The following is a 22,340-nucleotide window of genomic DNA, read 5'->3' as shown; positions in this document are numbered from 1 at the left end:
ACCAGTCCCACCAGGCCAACCAGTTCCAAATCATGAACAAATATTTCACTGTGAATAGGCCTATCCTTTCAATAATGTTAAAGCACCTAGCCTTAACAACGATGCCCAACCAATGAATCACATCATGCGGATAATAGAAAAACTTCAATGAATGCCAATTTTGATTACAAAAATTCCATTTGAGTACTGACAATGAGTTTTCTGTCTCATGTTCGATTAGGGATATGTCGGTCAGGAAAATCCTCCCACACCATCAGTCGCATGAAACCTAAAATAATAGCTTCCAAAAATAGATTATGGATTCACACTCATTCACAATTTATTATTTTCTCATGGAGGCACTCAGAAAGAGGCGTAGGAAAACTAAGGACCTAGACACTTCGGTATGTGTCGGATCGGTGAGAATTTCTAGTGCTGGCTGGGCTGGTAAAGCTAGCGGAGAGTTACCCTTCCTTATCCCTCCCTTCCAAGTGAGAAAGAGGAAATGGTCTCTATTATGACTAAGAAGAACAAAGAAAAAATGATGGACTCTACTAGGAGTAAAAATAAGACAAGCGACAGTTGTAAATGACACTTGTAATCCATGCAAGTGTGTTGGCGTTTGCAATTTCAGCTACAATTAAAAAATAATTCCAGAGTTTTGAACATTGTTTAATTCCACCAACCATTATAATTTTTATTTTTGGCCAAGTGTCTATCTTAAGAACTCAGTGCAAGTGTAAGGTTAATTTTTAGAACATGTACCTCTCCTCTACTAATGAGGATGGAAGAACCGACATATATCAGATTAATGCTTTTTTCTAGGATTCAACACATAGTTCTTCCAAGGCATTGTTTATGTACGTACATGCATGAGAGAGAAGATATTTGAACACACCTAAGAAATTTCTATGATCTAGTAGGTTTGTTGCTTACATTTCAGGCTTAGGACTTCACTTCTATTAATTTTTCTGCCATAATAGGATTTGTTGTTGTCATTTACATAAAGACCATCATCTTGGCATAGACAGGAAAGGGTTCACATTAAACTAATAAATTGATGCCCCTAAGTATCAGTCAAAGTGAATGTAAAGCCTCGTATCAAAGCACCAAGGTGAAGGATGCAACTTCCTATTTTTCTTCACTGTAGACCCAAGGTGACGATGGGTAATATTGGTTCATGTTTTTCAAATAAAATTAGATTGATTGGATTTCCCAAATTGTAGAAAAGGCTAAAGATTTCCAAAATTGCAAGGTAGCATTAAGTTCAATTTAGGAGAAACCCTCCTTAGTATGCTTTGTTAGGTACTCGAGTATTGATGTATCCTTAGCAGAGCTAATATTCTCATAAGTTACCCAACATTTCCTTAGAAACCATAGCAACTAGTGGAGAGTTGGACAATCTTAGGGTAATGAGGAGGGTTTGTAAACCATCGACTTGGTTTTGTAGACTATTGATTTTTTTGCATTACAATTAAACAAGATAAGGTCTTTCCCATGATTCAAATATATCTACATATATGTTCTCTGATAATTTTGATTTGTCCTTAAAGTGTGCTTCTCTTGTACTGTTATAAACACCCTAGAAATTGTAATCCTCAAAAAAGTTTCTTCCTAAATAAGGTATTTATTTTTGAGTGATTTTTTCTTTACAGTCTTTGTTTCTTTATTCCTAGCTAATAGTCCCCTACAAAGAATGAAAGCTCAACATGCCCATGACTTTTATAGATGGCTTCACTGAATGTCATTGCTAACCCCTCCAATGACACTACCCATCCTTGACGCAATGGTCAGTCATCGTAGTAGTTAGGTTGGAGCATTTTCAATAATTCGAACAATCATTATAGAAAACACCTTAATACCATAATTTTGGAGCAACATAAGACAACCTTGGTTTTTGAGCTTGGACGATATTTTCATTGAATAAATTCATTTCATGTGGATGAAGAATGTGGAATATATATTTTATCAAACTGTTTTGGTAGATCTCTCTTGATTTGTTCTGTTGTCAATTTAATCCATTTTTTTTCAATGAATATAACAGAAAGTTTCTTAAGAAACTACTCAATGATTTGGTCAAATGATGTTTGTTTCTATCTCTAACTATGGTAGAATAAAAATGAAACAACTGATTTAGAAAAATGTTAAATGACAAGAAGGAACAACAAGATTCTGTTTGTACTTATTATTGTGTCCAATTTCTTTGTTTTTGTGATATGTGTTTGTAGTGCTTCCATAGCTACAACTGCAATCATTACCTTTGTAGAGTCACATGCATGCTAAGAAATGGATTTCCATTTTTGTGTTATGAAAGCAATCCTTTTTCTATTCATTTATTGTTTGTCACACTAATACTTTCCATGTGTTTGTGTAAAGAGAGTAAAGAAAAGAGAGGAGGTTCAACTCCATTGTTTTAATTCGAAACATTGTTAATGTAATTTCTAGTTTTGATTTATATGCTTGATTATTAATGATTTTTAATCATCCAATTGCATGCTCATTGCTTCCTCTATTTTTTTATTAACTAAAAATGGTTGTTTATAAAAGACTAGTTGTAGTGTCAAATCTCTATATATTCATCATATAGAGGGTTTGGATGGTTTACCAGCACAAGATATCCTTTAATGGGATTGTGAGATGTACAATTTAGCCTTTTGATTTAGGGGTAGAACAATAGCTCACGTGAACCAATAGATTGACAAGTTCCTGAAATCAAATTTTATATACTTTATACAATTTGTATACTCCTGGATTTGAATTTGCACCTTATCGTGATTTTTGTTTTGTATGATAAATAAGCCTAGAAAGCCTTGATCTTAGACTAATTCTAATTAACATCCCTAAATATTCTCCCTAGGATTAAACTAGAGCTTATCTGGTCACACAAGCCTAGACTTTCCCTCTTGTACTTACAATTCCCCTTCAACACCTTATGCTACTAACAGGTCTTCACAGTTGGTATGATTTTTTTGGCAATATTCTTTGTAAGAGAATTAAGAAATCAAAAATTAATGGAAGCTTGCCAGAGAAAGAGGCCTAGAGGGACCACCTTCCCATGTGCTAGCATAATTCCGAGGCGAAAATACTCAATTTGGGAAACATTTTCAAGAAATGATGCATCAACAAACTATAAGCCCTCAAAGACTAACCAAGAAATAATTAACCTTACATAGGAAGGCTAAGGCAAGTCGAAAAATATGTGGCAGTGGAGAATGTCGATCCCTTATAACTAGTGCCACATAAGAGAGGCTTTTGTTGCAACTGGATCTGTTGGTACTAGCTCTCGATCTCAAATTGGTTTCTACCACAATGCATCCTTTTAAGCTCGCATTGAAATCGTCCAACGCCCTTCTAAGGATTTATACTTTGGCCATAATGAAAAAAGACATTATTATATTTGTAAAAATAACAAACATAGCAACAAAGGGACATTATAAACATTTTGCATAACGAAAACATACTACCACCAAACGCACTCTTTGGTCAAATCCATGGTAGCCTGAATTGTTTGGTTCTTTTTGGTATAAGGTGTTTGAAAGAGTCAAATGTTTTCTCCACACCATTGATAATAGTGTAGTTAACATACAATGCTTACTCATTTGCAGTGGGAGCATGTTCATATTCTTAAAAAACAATTTAGCTTTCAGATACTGCCAAAATTTTACTACATAAACCTCTATTTTCACTCCTCCTCTTTCATTTTATGGAAGTGTAGGCATCAGTACTTAAATATTTGTTGATCTTAGAAATATTGCACTAATTTGAATTTCCATGTTTAATTCTATATTGTAGTAATATGTTGTTGACCTTGTAATCCTCGGCTAGTGATTCTTTATGAATGTAACACTGATTAAATTTGATTTCCTAGTAATGATTATTGCTTCCCTTGCTCTTAATGGTGGAATGATTATTTGAAGACACTGAAAGCAAACAAGATACTTATTCAGATATGTATCAGAACAACTAGAAATTCAAGGCATGAACACACCTTACAAATAGTGCCACAACACATTTTTCAGTTTCCATTTTTTCCCATTAAACATTTAATCATCTTCACCAGTCCTTAGTGTACAAAAATAGAAACCATACAATTTCTTGCTTCAATATTCTATCCAAGCAATCACATCTAAATTTCATCCTTGTGTTTTGAAATTTGGTTTGGTGTAATGAAAACCCTTATCCACTAGTCTTGCATGTAACCATGCAGACAAAATACAAAGCAACTTACCCTCATTTTGGAACTTGCAGCAACGTTTCATTGAATAATTGCATTTCAGGTGGCTAAAGAATGTGGAATACACATTTTTTCAAACTATTTTTGTAGATATCTCTTAATTCGTTATGTTTTCAATTTAATCCTTTCTTTTTCGATGAATATAACATAAATTTTATCAAGCAAGTCCCCAGTGATAAGTAGGTACTCAGTGATTTGGTCAAATGAGAAAAAATTTAATTTTTTGTCCATCTCAAAGTCTATTTTATTGTTTCTCCATGTCCTCCAAGAGTTGTTGATTTAAGTGAGAGCCAAGCAACATGTATTGATGTATCACTGCAAATATCATAATTATTCTACGTTCATAAAATCTACAGTGATCCTCCACCAAGGAAAATTTGAGGGGCTAATATTTGCAAGTGGGCTAATTTTCCATGTTTTTTCAAAAAAAAAGAATCGTTAATTTACATTTTTACTAAATATTACTCACCCAAATTTTATAGGATAAAATTATTTTGCCTTTAAAATCGCAACAATTTTAAATAGAGATTATATTAAATTATTAGAAACTTGAATACTTTTACAAAAACATTGCCAAACATTTTACAAAATGCATCTCATGTACTAGTGAGATTTGCCAAGGTTTTGAAACTTTAAAATAAATTTCCATTCTTAAAATTTTCCGCGTCGTCCACTGTCCAAGCTAACTAAATGCATTTTGTATAATCCCTCACAAAGGATTTGTATTGTTGGGCTAGGTTAACCAGGTTTGTTGTTACCATGATTAGTTTATGTGATTAGGGACAAGTTGGACTTTACATGTACTAGGATTCAGCACATAGTTCTTTGAACAAACCAAAGAAATTACGATGATCTAGTAGGTTTTATGCTTACACTTCAAGCTTAGGAATTCATTTCTATCATTTTTTCCCCATAATAGGATTTGATGCTAACTGTCAGAGCCACTCCACACTTTCTATAAAGAATATTAGGGAAACGAATAGATGGTGAAACATGTAATCTAGATACGTTGATCTTTGAGATTTTTTTTGAGTCCAGCTTTTGGTTGTTCGCAATGGCATGTATTGTACTTGAAAATTTTGTAGCCAGTGATTTATGTTCTTGGATTTTTTGGCTGTTCATGTTTGACATCTACTAGAGCATACACATGAAGGTGAAATTTTGTAAATGTATTCAAGTTTCCCTTGAGATGCACCAAGTAATGTTGCCAGTAGTGATCGTGTCATGGATTCTAGCCCTTAAAGCTTGAGCTCAACATAGCGAACTAAGGTGAAGGCAATGTGTTGTAAGTAGAGTTCGAGAAAAAAAACTGTGCTTGAGCTCAACTAAGTCACTTCAAGTATGAGAGGGACTTGCTACATTGCATCTTATCTTGTTAAATATGGACACGCTATTATATTTCATTTCTTGGGGCATGTTCCGCTAAAGTTGATAAATGGAAGATATAATTGATGAAGGATTAATAACTTTTGTGTGATTATCTTGCAACAATTAATTTTAAATAGTTTTAAAAAATAAGAGTAAAAATAAATTTTAATAAAAATTTTAAAATAGATAAATGAAAAATACATGATATATATATGATATTATAAACTATTACTTAGACAAATTTATATATAAATTTCTATTTTGATATTAATATTAAAAATAAGTATTAGTCTATAGGGCGGATGGTCACAAAGTTTTCTATTACGACACTTTGTGGTGTAAAAGTCATAGGTTTTTAACCTAGTGGGAAAAAATTTATCCATATTAAGGGGCGGTGTGACCCAGGCTGGGTGTGATCCTTGCATGATATATATATATATATATATATAATCAAATCCTCCAATTTGAAGATTCCAAATCTCTATCTTTGTAAATTTTGCAAGCAATTGACTTAAAATTGTATTGAGAAATTTAGTGGTTAGCACTCAACTAGAAAAGAGTTTTTCTAATTATGTTTGCGAAATCCATCTTAAATAAATGGTGTGCTTCATAAAAAAATGACATATTTCAGAATTTTTTTTGGGTTGTGTTATATTCTTTCCACGACTAGTCCACGTAGTTAACTGGGGGGTTAGGGGGGGCGCTGGAGCCCCACTTTGTTGCGCCAATTGTGTAGGGAGGGGGGGTCACAGGGTATTTGAGGCGTACCAGTAACCCCACTTTATGGGGTCCGAGGGAGCACCACTGAAAATTTTGGTTTTGGACCCTATGTTAGGTTGGGCAGACCCACCTATGGTTTTGTGCATGATTTTCGCACATGTTTTTTGGACGCGGTGGTTTTAGGTCCATGGTATTGGATGCTTCGGCATGTATAAATATGTATCATAACATTGAAAGGAATATAATGAATAATCAAGCTAGTAGTCCCGGTTTTGGGATCCAGGGGAAAATTTCTATGTATATGTGTTTTATGTGTTATGCTCTCGCATTGTTTATTTTCTGTGTTTTAGAATTCGTATGTAGGTAATTTCTATATGGGGTTAAAACCTACATTTGCTATTAGAGTTGTTTTTGATTCAAGGGGTGCCTTATTGCTGAGGGGTTTCGCTCGAGCTTGTGGTAGACCCTGTTTAGTGGGAGATCTGCAAGATCGATTCTATTGGTGAAAGAAGATGCCGAGCAGTGGAAAGATAGAGATCGAGAAATTTAATGGTCATAGTTTTGAGTTGTGGAAACTCAAGATGGAGGATCTGTTGGTGGATAAAGATCAGTGGATCACGATAAATCCAGGTACTAAACCAACGGGAGTGTCCAATGAAGAATGGAAGAAGTTGGATCAGAATGCAAAGAGCATAATACGATTGTGTTTCTTAGATTCAGTATTGTTGAATGTATCAGGGGAAGCTACGACGAAGGCTTTGTGGGACAAGTTAGGGACTTTGTACCAATCTAAGTCTTTGGTGAATAAATTGTTCCTACGGAAAAAGCTGTATAATCGAGGATAAAATATGGAGACTCAGTGACAGAGCATCTGAATGCATTTAATACTGTGGTAAGTCAGTTAGCATCTGTTGATATTAAAACTTCAAATGAAAATAAGTGCATCAGTTTGTTGTGTTCTCTACCAAATTCATGGGATAGTCTGGTTATTGCAATAGGTAGTAATGCAATTGCCTTGTAGTTTGATGAAATAGCCTCATCCTTGCTGACAGAGGAGATGAGACAAAAAAATATGGAGAGCCAGAATGGTGATGCCTTCTCTGTACGAGGATGGTCCCCAAATAGAAACAAGAATAAGTCATCGAGTGGGAGATCTAAATCTAGAGGGAGATCTAAATCTTCGGGATAACCTGTAAAGGTGTTGTGCTAGAAATGCGGAAAGGAACCACACTACAAAAGGGACTGTAAATCTAAAGCTCCTGACAAAGGAAAGGGATTTGATGATCCTCCTTATGCAAAGGCGAAAACCACCTCAGATGAAGGTGGGGATGTGTACTTGGCTTCTTCAAGAACACATGTAGATCATGAGGCATGGTAGATTGACTTAGGTGCATCCTTTCACTTCACTCCCGATAGAGAATGGTTCTGCAAGTATGAGAAATCTGATGGTGGTGATGTCTTCTTGGGGGAAAATAGGAAGGCTAGAATTGTTGGTCATGGAAAAGTAAAGTTGAAGTTGCAAGGTCGAAGGGTTAGAACACTTCTGGGTGTTCTGCATTGGCGGGAAATCTGATTTCTCTAAGAAAGTTGGATTATGCAGATGTTAAAACAGTGTTCCAGAACAATACCTGCAAAATGGTTCGGGGAGCACTGTTATTGATGCAGGGAGTTCGGATTGGAACACTGTACAAGCTGCAAGGTAGCGCTGTTGTTGATGGGTGCAACAGTTCTGTGGTTCCTGAAAGTGGAGCAGAAAATGTAGTGGTCTCTGGAGAGAAGACCATGTTGTGGCATCAAAGGCTTGGAAATATTGGAGAAAAGGGCCTTTGAATACTTCATGGTAAAGGTATGGTAGATGGTATGAGTAATAGCTCTCTAGATTTTGATTTCTGTGAAAATTGTGTGTATGGGAAGCAAAATCAGGTGAGTTTCCCCTCTGGTAGTAAGAGGGTGAAATAGATATTAGAACTTGGGCATAATGGTGTGTTTGGACCTGTGAAGGTTCCATCACTTGGTAAGTCTGTGTACTATGTATCATTTATAGATGACTTCTCAAGGAATACATGGATATATTTCCTTAAGAATAAATCTGAAGCCTTTGATAGGTTTAAAGAATTTAAGGCTGTTGGGGAAAATCAGACAGAGAAGAAGATAAAGGTGCTGAGGATAGATAACGGTGGAGAGTTTTGCAGCAAGGAATTTGAAGAATTCTGTAAGAAGTGTGGTATAGCACGGTAGAAGACTACTCCATATACACCTCAGAAAAATGGAGTTGCAGAAAGAATGAATAAGACGTTGATGGAAAGGGCAAGAAGAATGCTCAGGGGTGCCGGGTTAGGATAGCTTTCTGGGCAAAGGCGGTGGATACTGCATGTTACCTAGTTAATAGCTCACCTTCATCACCATTGGAGGATAAGACTCCACAAGAGGTATGGACTGGAAAGAAACCCTCTCTTTCACATCTGAGGGTATTTGGATGTGATTCATATGTACATGTTCCAATGGAGAAACGAACCAATTTGGATAGTAAATCTGAAAAGTGAACCTTTATTGGGTATAAGGATGGTTTAAAGGGTTATAAGCTTTGGAACCCAGCAACAAGGAAGGTTGTGTACAACCAAGATGTGGTGTTCAGACAGGTGAAAGATGTTATTAAACATGAAGTCTAATGAAAGGAACCCGAGAAGATAGATTTTGAGCTAAAGGAGGAAGAATTAGACTCTACGGCAGAGGAGGAATCAAAAGATGAAGAGCCACAAACTCCGGGTGTAAGAAGATTAGTTCGAGAAAGAAGGCAGCCAGAAAGGTATAGTCCATCTACTTTCTATTCAATTTTTTTTTTATCTATTACTGATGATGATCCCAAAATTATGAAGGAAGCAATAGATTCAGAGGATGGAAAACTCTAGAAAGAGGCCAAGGTTGATGAAATGGCATCTTTGCACAAAAATGAGGCTTGGGATCAAGTGGAGTTTCCGACTGGAAGGAAACCCATTGGCAACAAATGGGTGTTCAAGAAGAATACAAATGTAGAAGGAAAGGTGGAGAAATACAAAGCTCGGTTGGTAGCAAAAGGTTATTCCAAGGTGCCGGGAATTGATATTGGTGATATTTTTTCTCCTATTGCCAAGGTAACTTCTATTAGATTAATTTTATCTATTGTTGTTGCTTTTGATTTTGAGGTACAACAGATGGATGTGAAGACAACATTCCATCACGGGGATCTCGAAGAGGAAATCTACATGAAGCAACCTGAAGGCTTTGTGGTGAAGGGTAGGAAAGAACTAGTATGCAAGATAAAGAAGTTTTTGTAAGGGTTAAAATAGTCACCAAGGATGTGGTATCAGAAATTTGATACATTTATACGAGGACTTGGCTTCACCAGAAGCAATACAGATCATTATTTGTATTTTAAATTAATTGGTGACCATGTTATTTATCTAGTCTTCTATGTGGATGATATGTTGCTGGTTGGAAATGGCAAAGAAATTATCCAGGATTTGAAGATGCAATTGTCCTCCAAATTCGACATGAAAGATATTGGTGCTCCAAACAATCTTTCGGGCATGGAAATTAAAATAGAATGGGCAAAGAGGAAGGTCTCGTTAAACCACAGGAAGTATGTCGAGACAATACTACAGAGGTTTAATATGCAGGATAGTAAACCGGTGAAGGTTCCTATTCCTATAGGTGTGAGGTTATCCGCTGAAAAATGCCCCAAGACACAAGAAGAGGAAAAGGACATGTCCCATGTTCCAAATGCAAGTGTAGTCGGTAGCCTGATGTATGTAATGCTCTATACTAGACCAGACATTACACATCTAGTGGGAGTATCAAGCAGGTTTATGTCAAAACCAGGAAAGGAGCATTGGACAGCAGTGAAGCGGGTTTTCAGGTATTCGAGTGGCAATAGTGATTATGGTTTGTGCTACTAAGGAAGACTAGGATTGGATAGAGTGTTGGATATTCATGGCTTTGTTGATGTAGACTGGGTTGGAGATCTAGACCAGAGAAGATCTACAAGTGGGTATGTGTTTAACCTATTTGGACGTGCAGTCAGTTGGATGAGTAAGAAACAATCTGTAGTGGCACTATCGGCTATAAAGGCAGAATACATCGCAACCATTCATGCAAGCAAGGAAGTAGTTTAGTTGCAGAGATTGTGTTCAAGTATGGGGTTAGTACAGGGAGCTATAAGGATAGACTGTGACAGCCAATGTGCAATTTTCTTGGCAAAGGACCCCGCATATCATTCAAAGACAAAGCACAATGATGTTCAGTATCATTTTGTGAGGGATATGATAGAATACCAAAAGGTGTTGTTGGTAATGGTGGACACTTTGAAGAATATTACAAATGCATTGACAAAATCTGTGAGCTCTGAGAAGTTCTCTTGGTGTAGAGAAACAATGGGCATTGTAGGGCTGGAAAAATGACTAAGCTCTCTTGTGGCCCCCTGTGGAAAGAAAAAAACAACTCGGAGAATTTTGGGGTGTGTTATATTCTTTCCACGACTATCCCACGTACTTAACCAGGTGGTTAGAGGAGGGGCGGAACCCCCCTTCGTTGCACCAATTATGTAGCGAGGGGGTGGTCACAGGAGGTTTGAGGCATACCCATAACCCCACTTTATGGGGTTCGAGGCAGCGCCATGGAAAATTTTGGTTTTGGACCCTATGTTAGGTTAGGAAGACCCACCTATGGTTTTGTGCATGATTTTCGCACATGCTTTTTGGACGCGATGGTTTTCTGTCCATGGTATTGGATGTTTCGGCATGTATAAATATGTATTATAACATTGAAAGGAATATAATGAAAAATCAAGCTGGTAGTCCTGGTTTTGGGATCCAGGGGAAAATCTCTATGTATATGTGTTTTATGTGTTATGCTATCTCATTGTTTATTTTCTGTGTTTTAGAATTCGTATGCAAGTAATTTCTCTACGGGGTTAAAACCTACAATTTTCAGAAACATTTCATATACTTTGGCAAAATGATGCATAAGACGACCACGAATTGTAACAATAACATCTAGACTTTTCACTAGTTGTTCAAATTTAGTTTCCAACATGGAGAAAAATAATTTGAAAGTATGAAAGGGAAAAAAATTAACAAACTTAAGCATTAAGGATTAACACCAATGTAAAGAAAAAAAACATTAGAGGAAATTCCAGCCTAGAAGTACCCATGAAATTTTATTGTACATAATATGAAAACCAATCAAAATCCTTTAAATTTAAAAAGAGGCAAATGTAAATATTTTGGAAAAAAATAGAAAAAAAAAAACTCTTTTTTTTTTTTTAATTTTACTTTTGGCTTATGTCCTTATAGCTTTATTCAAATATCAAGTGTAGATAGTCATTGGATGAAAAAATAAATTCCATGTCTAACAAGTACCCATTATGCGTACTTTTGAGAATACCCGCATTGATAAAAATTGAAGACACATTAAAAAAATGAGTTGAACATGTTTTTTTAATAGATCCTCAATTTTTATCAATGTAGGTATTTTCAAAAGTATTCATAATGGGTACTCATTGGATGGATAATTTAATTACACATCCAACGAGTGTATACACTTGAAGTTTGAGTAAACGTATAAGGAGATTAGAAAAAAATACAATAAAAATATGTAGTTTTATTCTTTTCCCTCAAAAATTCATAACTCTTGTTCTATTATTTAATTATTTTTCCTTATAAGGCTACTTTTAGGTTGAAATTTCCTCTAATACAATCACTACAATTTATACAAAATTATACGAAAACTTTTAAACTATTACCACAACTAAAATTCATCACTAACTTGTGATATACATTTCATCACTGAATAACTATGACCCTATATTTCCTCCCTGAGAGTTACAATCTCTTAGAATAACTAGAATTCATCATTGAATTGTGTTATAATTTTCATAACTGAATAATTATGACCATGTATTTCCTCCTCAAGAGTTACAAATACAAATAAGGAGACAAAGTATATACACCATTAAGTTAACAATTTGTAGACCATGTATTTACTTCCTCGAGAGTTACAAATACAAATAAGGAGACAAAGTATATACACCATTAAATTAACAATTTGTAGACCATGTATTTACTTCAGGAGAGTTACAAGTACAAATGAGGAGACAAAGTATATATGCCATTAAGTTAACAATGTGTAATATACCTCTATATTAGTAAAAACCTAAGCTCACAAATTTCAATCTATAACTCAAAATCCAACACTACTTACTGGACAAATAAGATTTTAGATTGCATTATTCATTTCAATGGTTTTTCATCCAAGAGCACACTTACTGGACAAATAAGATTTTAAACCACATTATTCATTTCACTATTTTTTTATCCATGAGCTTCATTTGTTTTTCCATAGCAATCTAGAGTTACTATTTTCATACCTTCCACCAATTTTATGGGAGCATTGACCCATCTGATAATAGAAATATGAAAATGTTTGCATTGTTGGTCACTATGTCAGATATCGTGGAAACCATTACAAAAATAATTTCGATAGGGACATGAAATGCAAAATGAATATCACCCCATGGGGTAACTGATTAGATTTTTTAATGAAAAATAAAGTTATAATATTCTTTAATGAAAAATACAATTATTTACAAAGCATGAGGAGGAGGTGGCATTTATCGTGTGGTTGATAAAGATGTTTATTAAAAATAATATTTTAGCAAAAACCAAATAGTAAATATTATGTACTAATGATCAATTGCATCATAATCTAATATCAACAAATGCACCCAATATGAGTTTATGGGTTTTTTTCTCGTTAAGTGATGACACAAGAGAATCTCCTCTAAATAATGCACATTCTTCACATTATGAGCATCAATAATTTCCTGCATCCACACTTGGAAATATAAAAAATGTTTCGGGAAATACTTAACATTGCAATGCTTTCTATAATATCCCTAGAACCAGGTATTTACACTTTGAATTCAAGAAAAGATTATTAATTTAGTGTGATTTGAATGGTTTGTTTGAGGAATTAGTTACTTATCTACATATTTACAAGTGGCATTCATAAAAATATTATTAACTTAGAGTGATTTGAATGGTTTCCACTAGGAATTAGTTAGAAAACTGATTGTAACACACATGAAAATAAAATACATCTAAATTAAACCCATTTAAATACATCTAATAACCGAATTGAATCTCTTCACCAGGTCTAGCCTTTTTGCTACACTTCTATGGCATACTTTTCGGACTTTTTCTCTGCACTTGATGTTACAGCCAGCCAATTTCAAAAGTTATTGTCTAGTCTTTCCAAGTTGGTCTCTTCTAGTTAAATCCGACGAAAACAGTGAACACAATTTCACATTTTCTTATAATGAATACAGTGCCTCTCTATGATTGACTGGTGATCACGGTCTGATTTTGTCGACGATTTTTTCCAGTGGATTGTAATGAGGTTGTTAATGACCATATTTCACTTGATTGCAGTTGTTTGACCTTTAACATGCATGCTATCATGTTGCCCTGCATGTCACCAAAGAGTCCAAATTCCCCAAACTAAGAGAGAGCCATTCGTCAGCATGAAAGTGTATAGCGAATGGATGTTGGTGTATACTAGAGCGAAGATACATATGGCCAAAAGGTTAGTCAAGTATATTTAATTCGAGGTGTGTTTTACCTATATTAAATTCTAGGAAAAACTCTTTATGAACTATTGTGCGCAAAAGATAAGGAATGTTCTTGTGCTCAAAGATAATAACCATTGGTCTAATTTCTTTTGGAAAAGGAATATATATTTTCATGCATGAAAATAATAGCTATAGTGTTAGATTTATTGAAAATAAATGTGTTGATATGCATGAAAATAATAGCTACTGTGTTAGGTTTCTTGAAAATAAATTTGTGACAATGCCACAAGTAGTGTCAAAATCAGTGTCACAATGGTACATTGCATTACTATTTATTTCTTTTTTGATAAGTAAGAGATGAACCTTCTATTAATCTGATCAAATTACAAAATATACAGAGTGCCCCAAACAGCAGGGGCAGAAAAAAACCAGGGATCGAAGCTTACAAGATTCTTACAAACAGCACAACGCAGTTCTTACTGCATCCACTAGACGAATCCGATGGCGACAATAAAAGGTCCACTAAACAAAATGGGTTCGAAACGCTTAAGCAACAGGCAGGAGCCCAGCCTGGCCATTGAAAACATAGCCCCAATCCAATGGAAAACAAGCAAAGGGACCCACAACGGGACCCATAATCGGGCAACCAACACAACCAATCCCAGCCATTGAAAGCAAGGTCCCGATCCAACGACTGGCGGGGATATCGCATGAATGAGAAGCACGGAGGTTAACCGCGTGATGAGAGCGGTTTTCTCTCACCTCTCATTGCCACGTGTTACCTCCTGAGTGGAATTGCATGCATCTTCCATAAAACTAGACACCATCCATGTCCCGCACGATATCCAAATAAGGTTTTGGGGTTTTGTGTCCATGGTTTCGCAGAAAGCCCAGGGCCCATATAGGGACCCACCATGGACCCCACTGCCCCTTGAAAAACAGACCTGATCTCAAGTCTAAACTGGGTCCAAAAAATAGAAACAGGTCCAGAGCCTTGAGGCAACAAACTCGATCCATCTCAGCCATTGAATACATAATCCCGATCCAACGGTCATCGGGTATATTGCACAGACGAGAAGCGCGGATATTAACCACGCGATGTGAGTAGTTTTCTCTCACCTCTCGACGCCACGTGCTACCCACTGAGTGGAATCACATGCGCCTACCAAAATACCAGATACCATATAAGTCCCACGTGAAATACCATTTAAGGTATTACATTCATGGTTTCGCGAAAAAACTAGAACATTCCCGCAAACCTTGCTGAGCCTTTCGCCTGGAGTCACCAACAGAAACTCGTTGAGCCAGATACACCCAGGTAGTCCATTCTGTGTCATTGTCCGACTTGAAAGCTTCGTCATTCATCTAAAAGTGAACAAAGTTGTGGAGAGCAACCATATGCCCAAATCGTGGACGAATTAGGTGATATCATCCTCACTCTTGTCTCCCGAATCCCTTCGATCAGTGTTGTTCATCCATAAATCCCAATATTTGGCTGCCAAGATGAAATAGTCCTCTCACAGTTTCCCTTCAGGTAACAACTCCCATGCATGTCGAGAATCCCTGTCCTTATTGGCCACACCTTCATTGGCCAACCGATCTGCAAGCATATTTGCCTTCCTTCTAACATGAACAAATCTAATCATTTTAAGGGTCTGCAAGTGAGAGTGGATGCGATGAACAACCTATAGCATCTTCTAGTGCTTCGACAGTTTATCTAGAGAAGTTCCATTGTGAATATTCTTGGCTGCTCTGATGATCAAATCCGAATTTGCTTCAATGATAATATTCTCTAAATTTGCCTCCACCAGGATGTCCAAGCATTTATCTAATGCCAAAAGTTCAGCCATGTTATTGATACCCTTTTCCAAGTGACCATGGGAGATGTATTTTATGTGCCCCTGAGGATCTCTTAAAGTACCCCCAAAGTCAGATTCCCCTTGATTGCCCTTATAATCTCCATCAATGTTTACTTTACAGAAGCCCTGAGGAGGGGCCTGCCATCTACTGGCCCTTGTGTTAATTGTTCTCACTTCCTTCCTTATTCCTTGAGGATTGATGGATTGAAGACCCAAATTAAGAATAATAATCTCCTTATGAGGCAGAGGAGGATTTGTGGGACTTTACCTCAAAAGGCTCTTAACTGTTTCTTTAAGCTTTTTTAGAAATTGATTGATTATGTGTTGTGGCTCGCTAGCTTTATTTATGAAGATCTGCCTATTGCGCTCTTTCCAAACATTCCAAATGAAAAAGCCTGCTACTAGCATCCAAGCTTTGTTGATGATCTCATTCTCTAAGAAGTTCTTCCTCCAATTTTACAGAGCATTGGATATGTTGAGACCGTCCTTGTCGGTTTGTCTGAAGCTTGAGGACACCCAGGACCACACCGTAGCAGAAAAAGAGTAGAGGTTGAGCAGGTGTTCAATCGTGTCCTCATGTGAGCCACATAGATGACATTTGGAAGGGCCACTAAAGCCTTTCTTTAGGAGGGTTTCCCAAGTTAGGTTCTTTCTTTGGTGCACAAGCCAGATAAATAACTTTATTTTCATCCAGTGAGGAGGTTTCCAAAGCTCCTTCCAGACTTTGTCAACATTTACAAAGTTGAATCCTGTGATTTCTTGTTTTGCCTCTTTCAGGTTAATGTTACCTTCGTTATTCTTCCCCCATCTTAATTGGTCGTGTGAGGAGGAAACCAGAATTCATCTATGCTTTAAGTCCATGATGAGAGTCTCTGCCATGTCCTTCAAAGGACTCTCATCAGTGTAACTTGGTTCCTTCCACTTCCTCCATTTTTCATTGCTCCTTCCCTGATCCCAGAAATCTTTTACCTATAATAGACCTTTGTTGTTTATGTCTCTTTTGAGGGCTGCCAGGTCAATCCTATTAAGGTTGGGTTCCTGTTGCCAGCTGTCCTCCCAGAATCGAGCTCGGTCCCCTGTGTGAATTTCCCAAAAACAATGATGCTGAACAATGCTTTTGTTCTCCCAAGCAAGGTTCCATATGTGTGAGCCCCTGATTTTTCCTGTCATTCTAATAAGATCCTTTTCCTGCCAGTGCTTGGTGTATTTTTGTTTCCAAAGCTTGGCCCAGGGGGCATTCAGCTCCTTGATCCATCATCACCAAATCTTTTCTCCCGAAACTTTATTAAGAGTTTCCGGATCATGTAGCCCGAAGCCACCATGGCTTTTGGGCTTGCAGAGCTTGTCCCAGGCAACTAAAGCCCGAATTTTTTTCTCTTCCCCTCTACCCCACAAAAATTCCCTTTGAATTTTCCTTACCTACTGCTTAATACCTTGAGGAGTAGGGATAGTTGCAAACATGAAAATGGGGATGGCTTGCAAGACCACCTGTGTGAGCACAAGTTTTCATGCTAGGTTTAAGGATATGCATGTCCATTTTCTGATTTTTTCCTGAAGTCTATTTAAAATTGGTTCCCATATTTTCTTGGTGAGGTTTATCAGTAAGAGGAATGCCAAGATATTTGAAGGCAAATGTTCCTTTTGAAAACCAAGAATCCTGGTAATGTTTCTCTGTATAGCAATATTAGTGTTAAAGAAAAAAACTTTGGACTTGTTTAGGCTTACCTCTTTACCAACTGCCATAGCAAATTCGTTTAAGATATCTTTTATTTTCCTTGCTTCATTGACTGTGGGTGTGCCCTGCAGCATAGTATCGTCCAGAAATTGTTGATGAGTGTTAGCCTCTCCATCCAAGATGAGCTTGATCCCCTGAATTTGTCCTTCAACAATTGCCATTTTGATTACCCTGCCTAGCCCTTCCATCATGAGGAGAAAGAGGAAAGGGGAGAGCGGATCACGTTGTCTGTGCCCTCTGGAAGGTGAGAAGGTATTTGAAGGAGCTCCATTAAGTAGAACGGAAAAAATGGTTGTGGTGACTAGTGCCATAACCCATCTTATCCAATTTTGGTCAAAGCCATATGCTTTAAGAGTATCTCTGATATAAGACCAGTTGAGTTTGTCATAGGCTTTCACAATGTCCAACTGAATAATCATGCCTGCTTGCTTGTTTCTTTTGAGAAAGTGTACCACCTCATGTGCTTGGATGATGTTGTTGAGAATTTGTCGTCCCTCCACATAGCCTATTTTCTCTTCCGAGATGAGGGAAGGTAGTAGGGGCTTGATTCTATTGGCTATCACTTTGGAGATGATTTTGTACACCACATTACATAAGGCTGTGGGTCTAAATCCATCCGGAGTCATAGCATTTTCCTTTTTGGGGATTAAAGCTATGAAGGAAGCATTCAGTGCTTTCAGAACCTTTTTGTTTTTTCTTGAGTCCTCCACAACCTCGAGGATGTCCTATTTGACTGTATCCCAACATGCTTTGAAGAAATCAACATTGAATCCATCCGGGCCTGGTGCTTTTCCACTTTTCATTTCCTTGATCACCTCACTGACCTCCTCTTCCGAGACTGGCCTATTGAGATTATGATTGTCCTCTCTAGTGACCAACTTGGGAATATACTGGGTGAGCTAATCAATGAACCTAGATATATCCTCCATTGGCTCCTTTGCAATATTAGGGAAGTGTTGTACTAGATTTGATTCCATGTCCTTGTGGGAGACAAGCTCAACACCCTGAGAATCCTTAATCTTTGTGATTCTATTATGTGCCCTGTGGGCCATAGTGGACTTGTGGAAGAACTTAGTATTTCATTCTCCCTCTTCGATCCATTCAATCCTGGATTTCTCTCTCTAGAAAATTTCCTCTTGTAAGCATCGATCCTCCCATTCTTCCTACAAAGAGTTGGTTAACTTTTACGTCTCTTCATTGAAGCCCTTTGTGATATTGATCTTATTGATATCCTAGGGTTTCTATTCAGTCTCAATTCTAGCCTCGAGGATATCACCAAATTCCTTTTTGTTCCAAGCTTTAAGTTTGGAATTAATATATTTCAGTCTATGCTGGAGCATGTACATTTTAGTACCCTGAATATTCATATCCTCTTTCCACCATTTGTCAATGTTACTAGTGAATTTGGTGTGTGAGAGCCAGGCATTCTCGAATCTGAAGGGCATGTTCCTCGTAGTGCCCATAAAGGTAGCTTCTAGTTGAATTGGCCAATGATCCGAACCCCCAAAGGGAAGAATGGACGCTGTGATGGTTGGTCCTGTGACGAGGAGATCCTTAGAAACGATGAATCTATCAAGTTTTGAAGCCACTTGAGAAGCCCCTCCCCTTTCGTTATTCCACCTGAAGGTTCCATTTATTGTCTCAGTGTCCACTAGTCCCATTTCCATGATGAAATCTTGGAAGGCTTCAGATTTTCTTCCTAGCTGTCTTATGCCTCCTTTTTTTTCCGAAAGAGATCTTATCATATTGAAATCACCTGCAACTATCCAAGGTATATTGGTATATCATGCTCTTAGATCTTCCAGGGAGGTACGAAGCTTGAGTTTATCTGCTTGCTTTTGAGGTCCATAAACATTTGTTATCATGTAGATCTCTTTATCACCTACAGGACTGCACACCAAAGATAGATAGTTCTTAGATGCTTCAGCATCTAGGATTCCAAAATTCTGTGGATCCCACAACGTGAGAATCCCACTTGCCGAGTTATTTCCCTTAACTTATAAATACTCATACTTGATTAACCATTTATTGTGAATTTTTCTTATTGAACATTTGATCTCCTAAATAAAGACCATATCTGGTTTTTCTTCTTTTATTCTGTTACTCAGATTCGTTTGTTTCTTTCTACTACCTAAACCTCTAATGTTCCAAGTTGTGAGCTTCATTAAGAAAGGTTTGGTGAAGGAGTAATTGGTAAGATCTTTCATCTTACCTGAATTAATCAGTAGTTTTCCACATTCGTTTAGCAGTTCATTATGCCTTTTCCTTCCTCTTTTCCTTCTTGAGTTCTTTGGAGATTGTGATTATAGGTTCTCCATGATTTTGACCCCACTCTGCTCCTGGCTTTTGTGGTTTCTCTTAACACCAGTTCCCTTCAATTATGCCCTCCATAGAAAGAGCTACTAAACTCGATCATAGTCTTCTTTTGGTAAGGATTCCACTCCTTTGTTCCTGCCTTGTTCCAGAAATAGTTCTAGATCCAAATTTTCCATGTCTAGAATCTTGTGTAGTTCATGGTCCTTTGTTCCTACCTCACTTGGAGTCATCTCATAGTCTTTACTGATCTCCATGCCACATAGTAGATCCTCCTTCTACTGGTTTTTTACTGTGATATCTTCCATTTCAACTTCCATTTTCCTGCTCCTTAGCTGTGTTCTTCCTGTCCTGGACTATCTTCACATTCTCCTCTACTTCCTCTAGGATTTTGAAACTATTGTGTCTTGCATTTCTGTCTTCACTGCTTTTCTTGTGTGGTCATTTACCCCCTTTCCCTTTGGCCTCAACCTTGGTAAGACCTTCGTGATCTCTATCCAAAGAGGTTTTCCCATTGCCTTCCATACTGTTTGTTGGGTAGTCTCTAAATAGATGGCCATGTTCGTGACATTTGCAACACCTAAAATGTATGTGCTCATAGTCCACCGTTTGTACCCAATCGGGCAAAGGAGGTATATTTACCTTTGAGAGTTGCCTCTGAGATCTTCAAAAAATTCCATAGCTTTTTGCCTATGGTTTTCAAAGATTCTGGTAGCCAGTAATCCAGAGGTAGTGAGTATAGTATGATCCAAACTAGTATGGATGTAAATGTTTCACGTTCCAGGACAAAGTTCATCATCCATGGTCGCATGTAGAGTCCTACCGCAGCATAGAAATACGGCCCCCCTTTAAACACTCTATCTTTGTCCTCTAGGTTTGCGAACTCCATCGTGAAGAAGCCCTTAGAATCCAAATGTAAATGTATTTCTCCCTTTGTCTTCCAGTGGCTTCTAATCCAGATGTGTAATGCCCTTTCCATTGGCCATAGACCCATGAACTTGTAGATAATCGCATGTTCTTTCATATGGTCCCTGTGCGCTTGTATCGCTGGATCACTCAATATGACCCGAGGAATGATGGTCGATTTGGGTTTGCAAACTCCCTTGGTTCTTGTGGAAGTCTCTTTTCCGCTACCACCTCCCTTATCCATTTCTTTACATGTTTCCTGTTGATTCGCTTCCTGACCCTGGGGTTCGTTTCTTCCAACTGTCTCCTTGCCTTTTACTTCTGAAATCTTTTCCAATGGTTTTTTGAAAAGCTTCCCTCCTGCTTCCTTCCCTCTTTCTGTGACTACTTGACTGTAGGAGGGAGCGGCGCTCCCCCTACGTGTCTCACCATGGAACCCTAATGCGAAACCGTAGCGTCAACTTCGATACTCATTCAGGTTCTGCTACAAAATCCAATCGAAAAAATCTGCTTCATATTCATTTTCACTATCAGAAATATGTTGATATTTCACTTTCACTTTTAGAGTAATAAATCATCACATTACTATTTATTTCATATCACATTGTGACATTGAATTAATTAGCCTTTAATATTCTCGTTTATAATATTAGGTGTCACCCTAGCATTTAATATTTGTTTCTTGTGTTTATAAACCCTTGTTTTTATTAATCCTTTGAGATTATATTATTAATAAACACTTGGATTTACTAATCCCTCCAGTTTATAATATTAATAATCTGTTGGGTTTATAATTTTAATAATTCGTTGTCTTAATTAATCGCTTAGATTTATAATATTAATTCCTAGAATTTACTAATCACTTGGTTTTACGACATTAATAATCCCTTGTGTTTATAATATTAATAATCCGTTCAATTTATTAATCCCTTGGGTTTATTAATCGTTTGGGTTTATAATATTAATAATCCATTTGGTTTATCAATCCTTTGGGTTTATAATATTAATAATCCATTGGGTTTATCAATCCTTTGGGTTTATAATATTAATTCCATAGGTTTATTAATTCTTTGGGATTATATTATTGATCATCCCTACGGTTTATTAAATCTTTTTGTTTAAAATATTAATAATCCCTTAGGTTTATTAATCATGTATGCTTGATCATGGATAAGTATCGTTGCAATGCGACAAGCAGTGTCACAATCATTGTGAGAATGATTCATCACAATATAATTTATTTGATTTCACATTGTGACATTGAATAAATTAGCCTTTAATATTCTCGTTTATAATATTAGGTTTCATCATAGCGTTTAATATTAATTTCTTGGGTCTTTAAACCCTTGGGTTTATTAATCCTTTCGGGTTATAATATTAATAAACACTTGGCCTTATTAATCCCTTGGGTTTATTAATCCATTGAGTTTTTAATATTAATCCATTGGGTTTACTGATCCCTTGGGTTTATAATACTAATAATTCGTTGGGTTTATTAATTATTTTGGTTTAAATTATGTATCACTTTGGTTTACTAATTTGTTGGGTATATAATATTAATCCATTGGGTCAATGTAGTGTTTTTACGAAGCATCATGATGGAGTTCTTCTACATTTTCT

At 36.8% G+C, this 22,340-nt stretch overlaps 1 protein-coding gene across 1 annotated transcript; it reads right to left on the bottom strand.

Moving 5' to 3' along the window:
• Positions 1 to 18,742: 18,742 nt before the first annotated feature.
• Positions 18,743 to 19,162, bottom strand: LOC149156047 (uncharacterized). Its single transcript, XM_089444618.1, has one exon. The coding sequence runs from the start codon at positions 19,160 to 19,162 to the stop codon at positions 18,743 to 18,745; it is 420 nt and encodes a 139-aa protein (XP_089300744.1).
• Positions 19,163 to 22,340: the final 3,178 nt, after the last annotated feature.

The sequence above is a fragment of the Pinus tabuliformis genome, chromosome 9 (assembly GCF_031772625.1).
Source record: "Pinus tabuliformis cultivar Carrire ecotype Pingquan chromosome 9, CPIR1, whole genome shotgun sequence".
NCBI lineage: Eukaryota > Viridiplantae > Streptophyta > Pinopsida > Pinales > Pinaceae > Pinus > Pinus tabuliformis.
This window is presented reverse-complemented; position numbering and strand designations above follow the sequence as displayed.

Excerpts from the sequence above, each read along its gene's own strand:
- LOC149156047 (XM_089444618.1), bottom strand. The coding sequence starts at position 19,162 with ATGGGACTAGTGGACACTGAGACAATAAATGGAACCTTCAGGTGGAAT.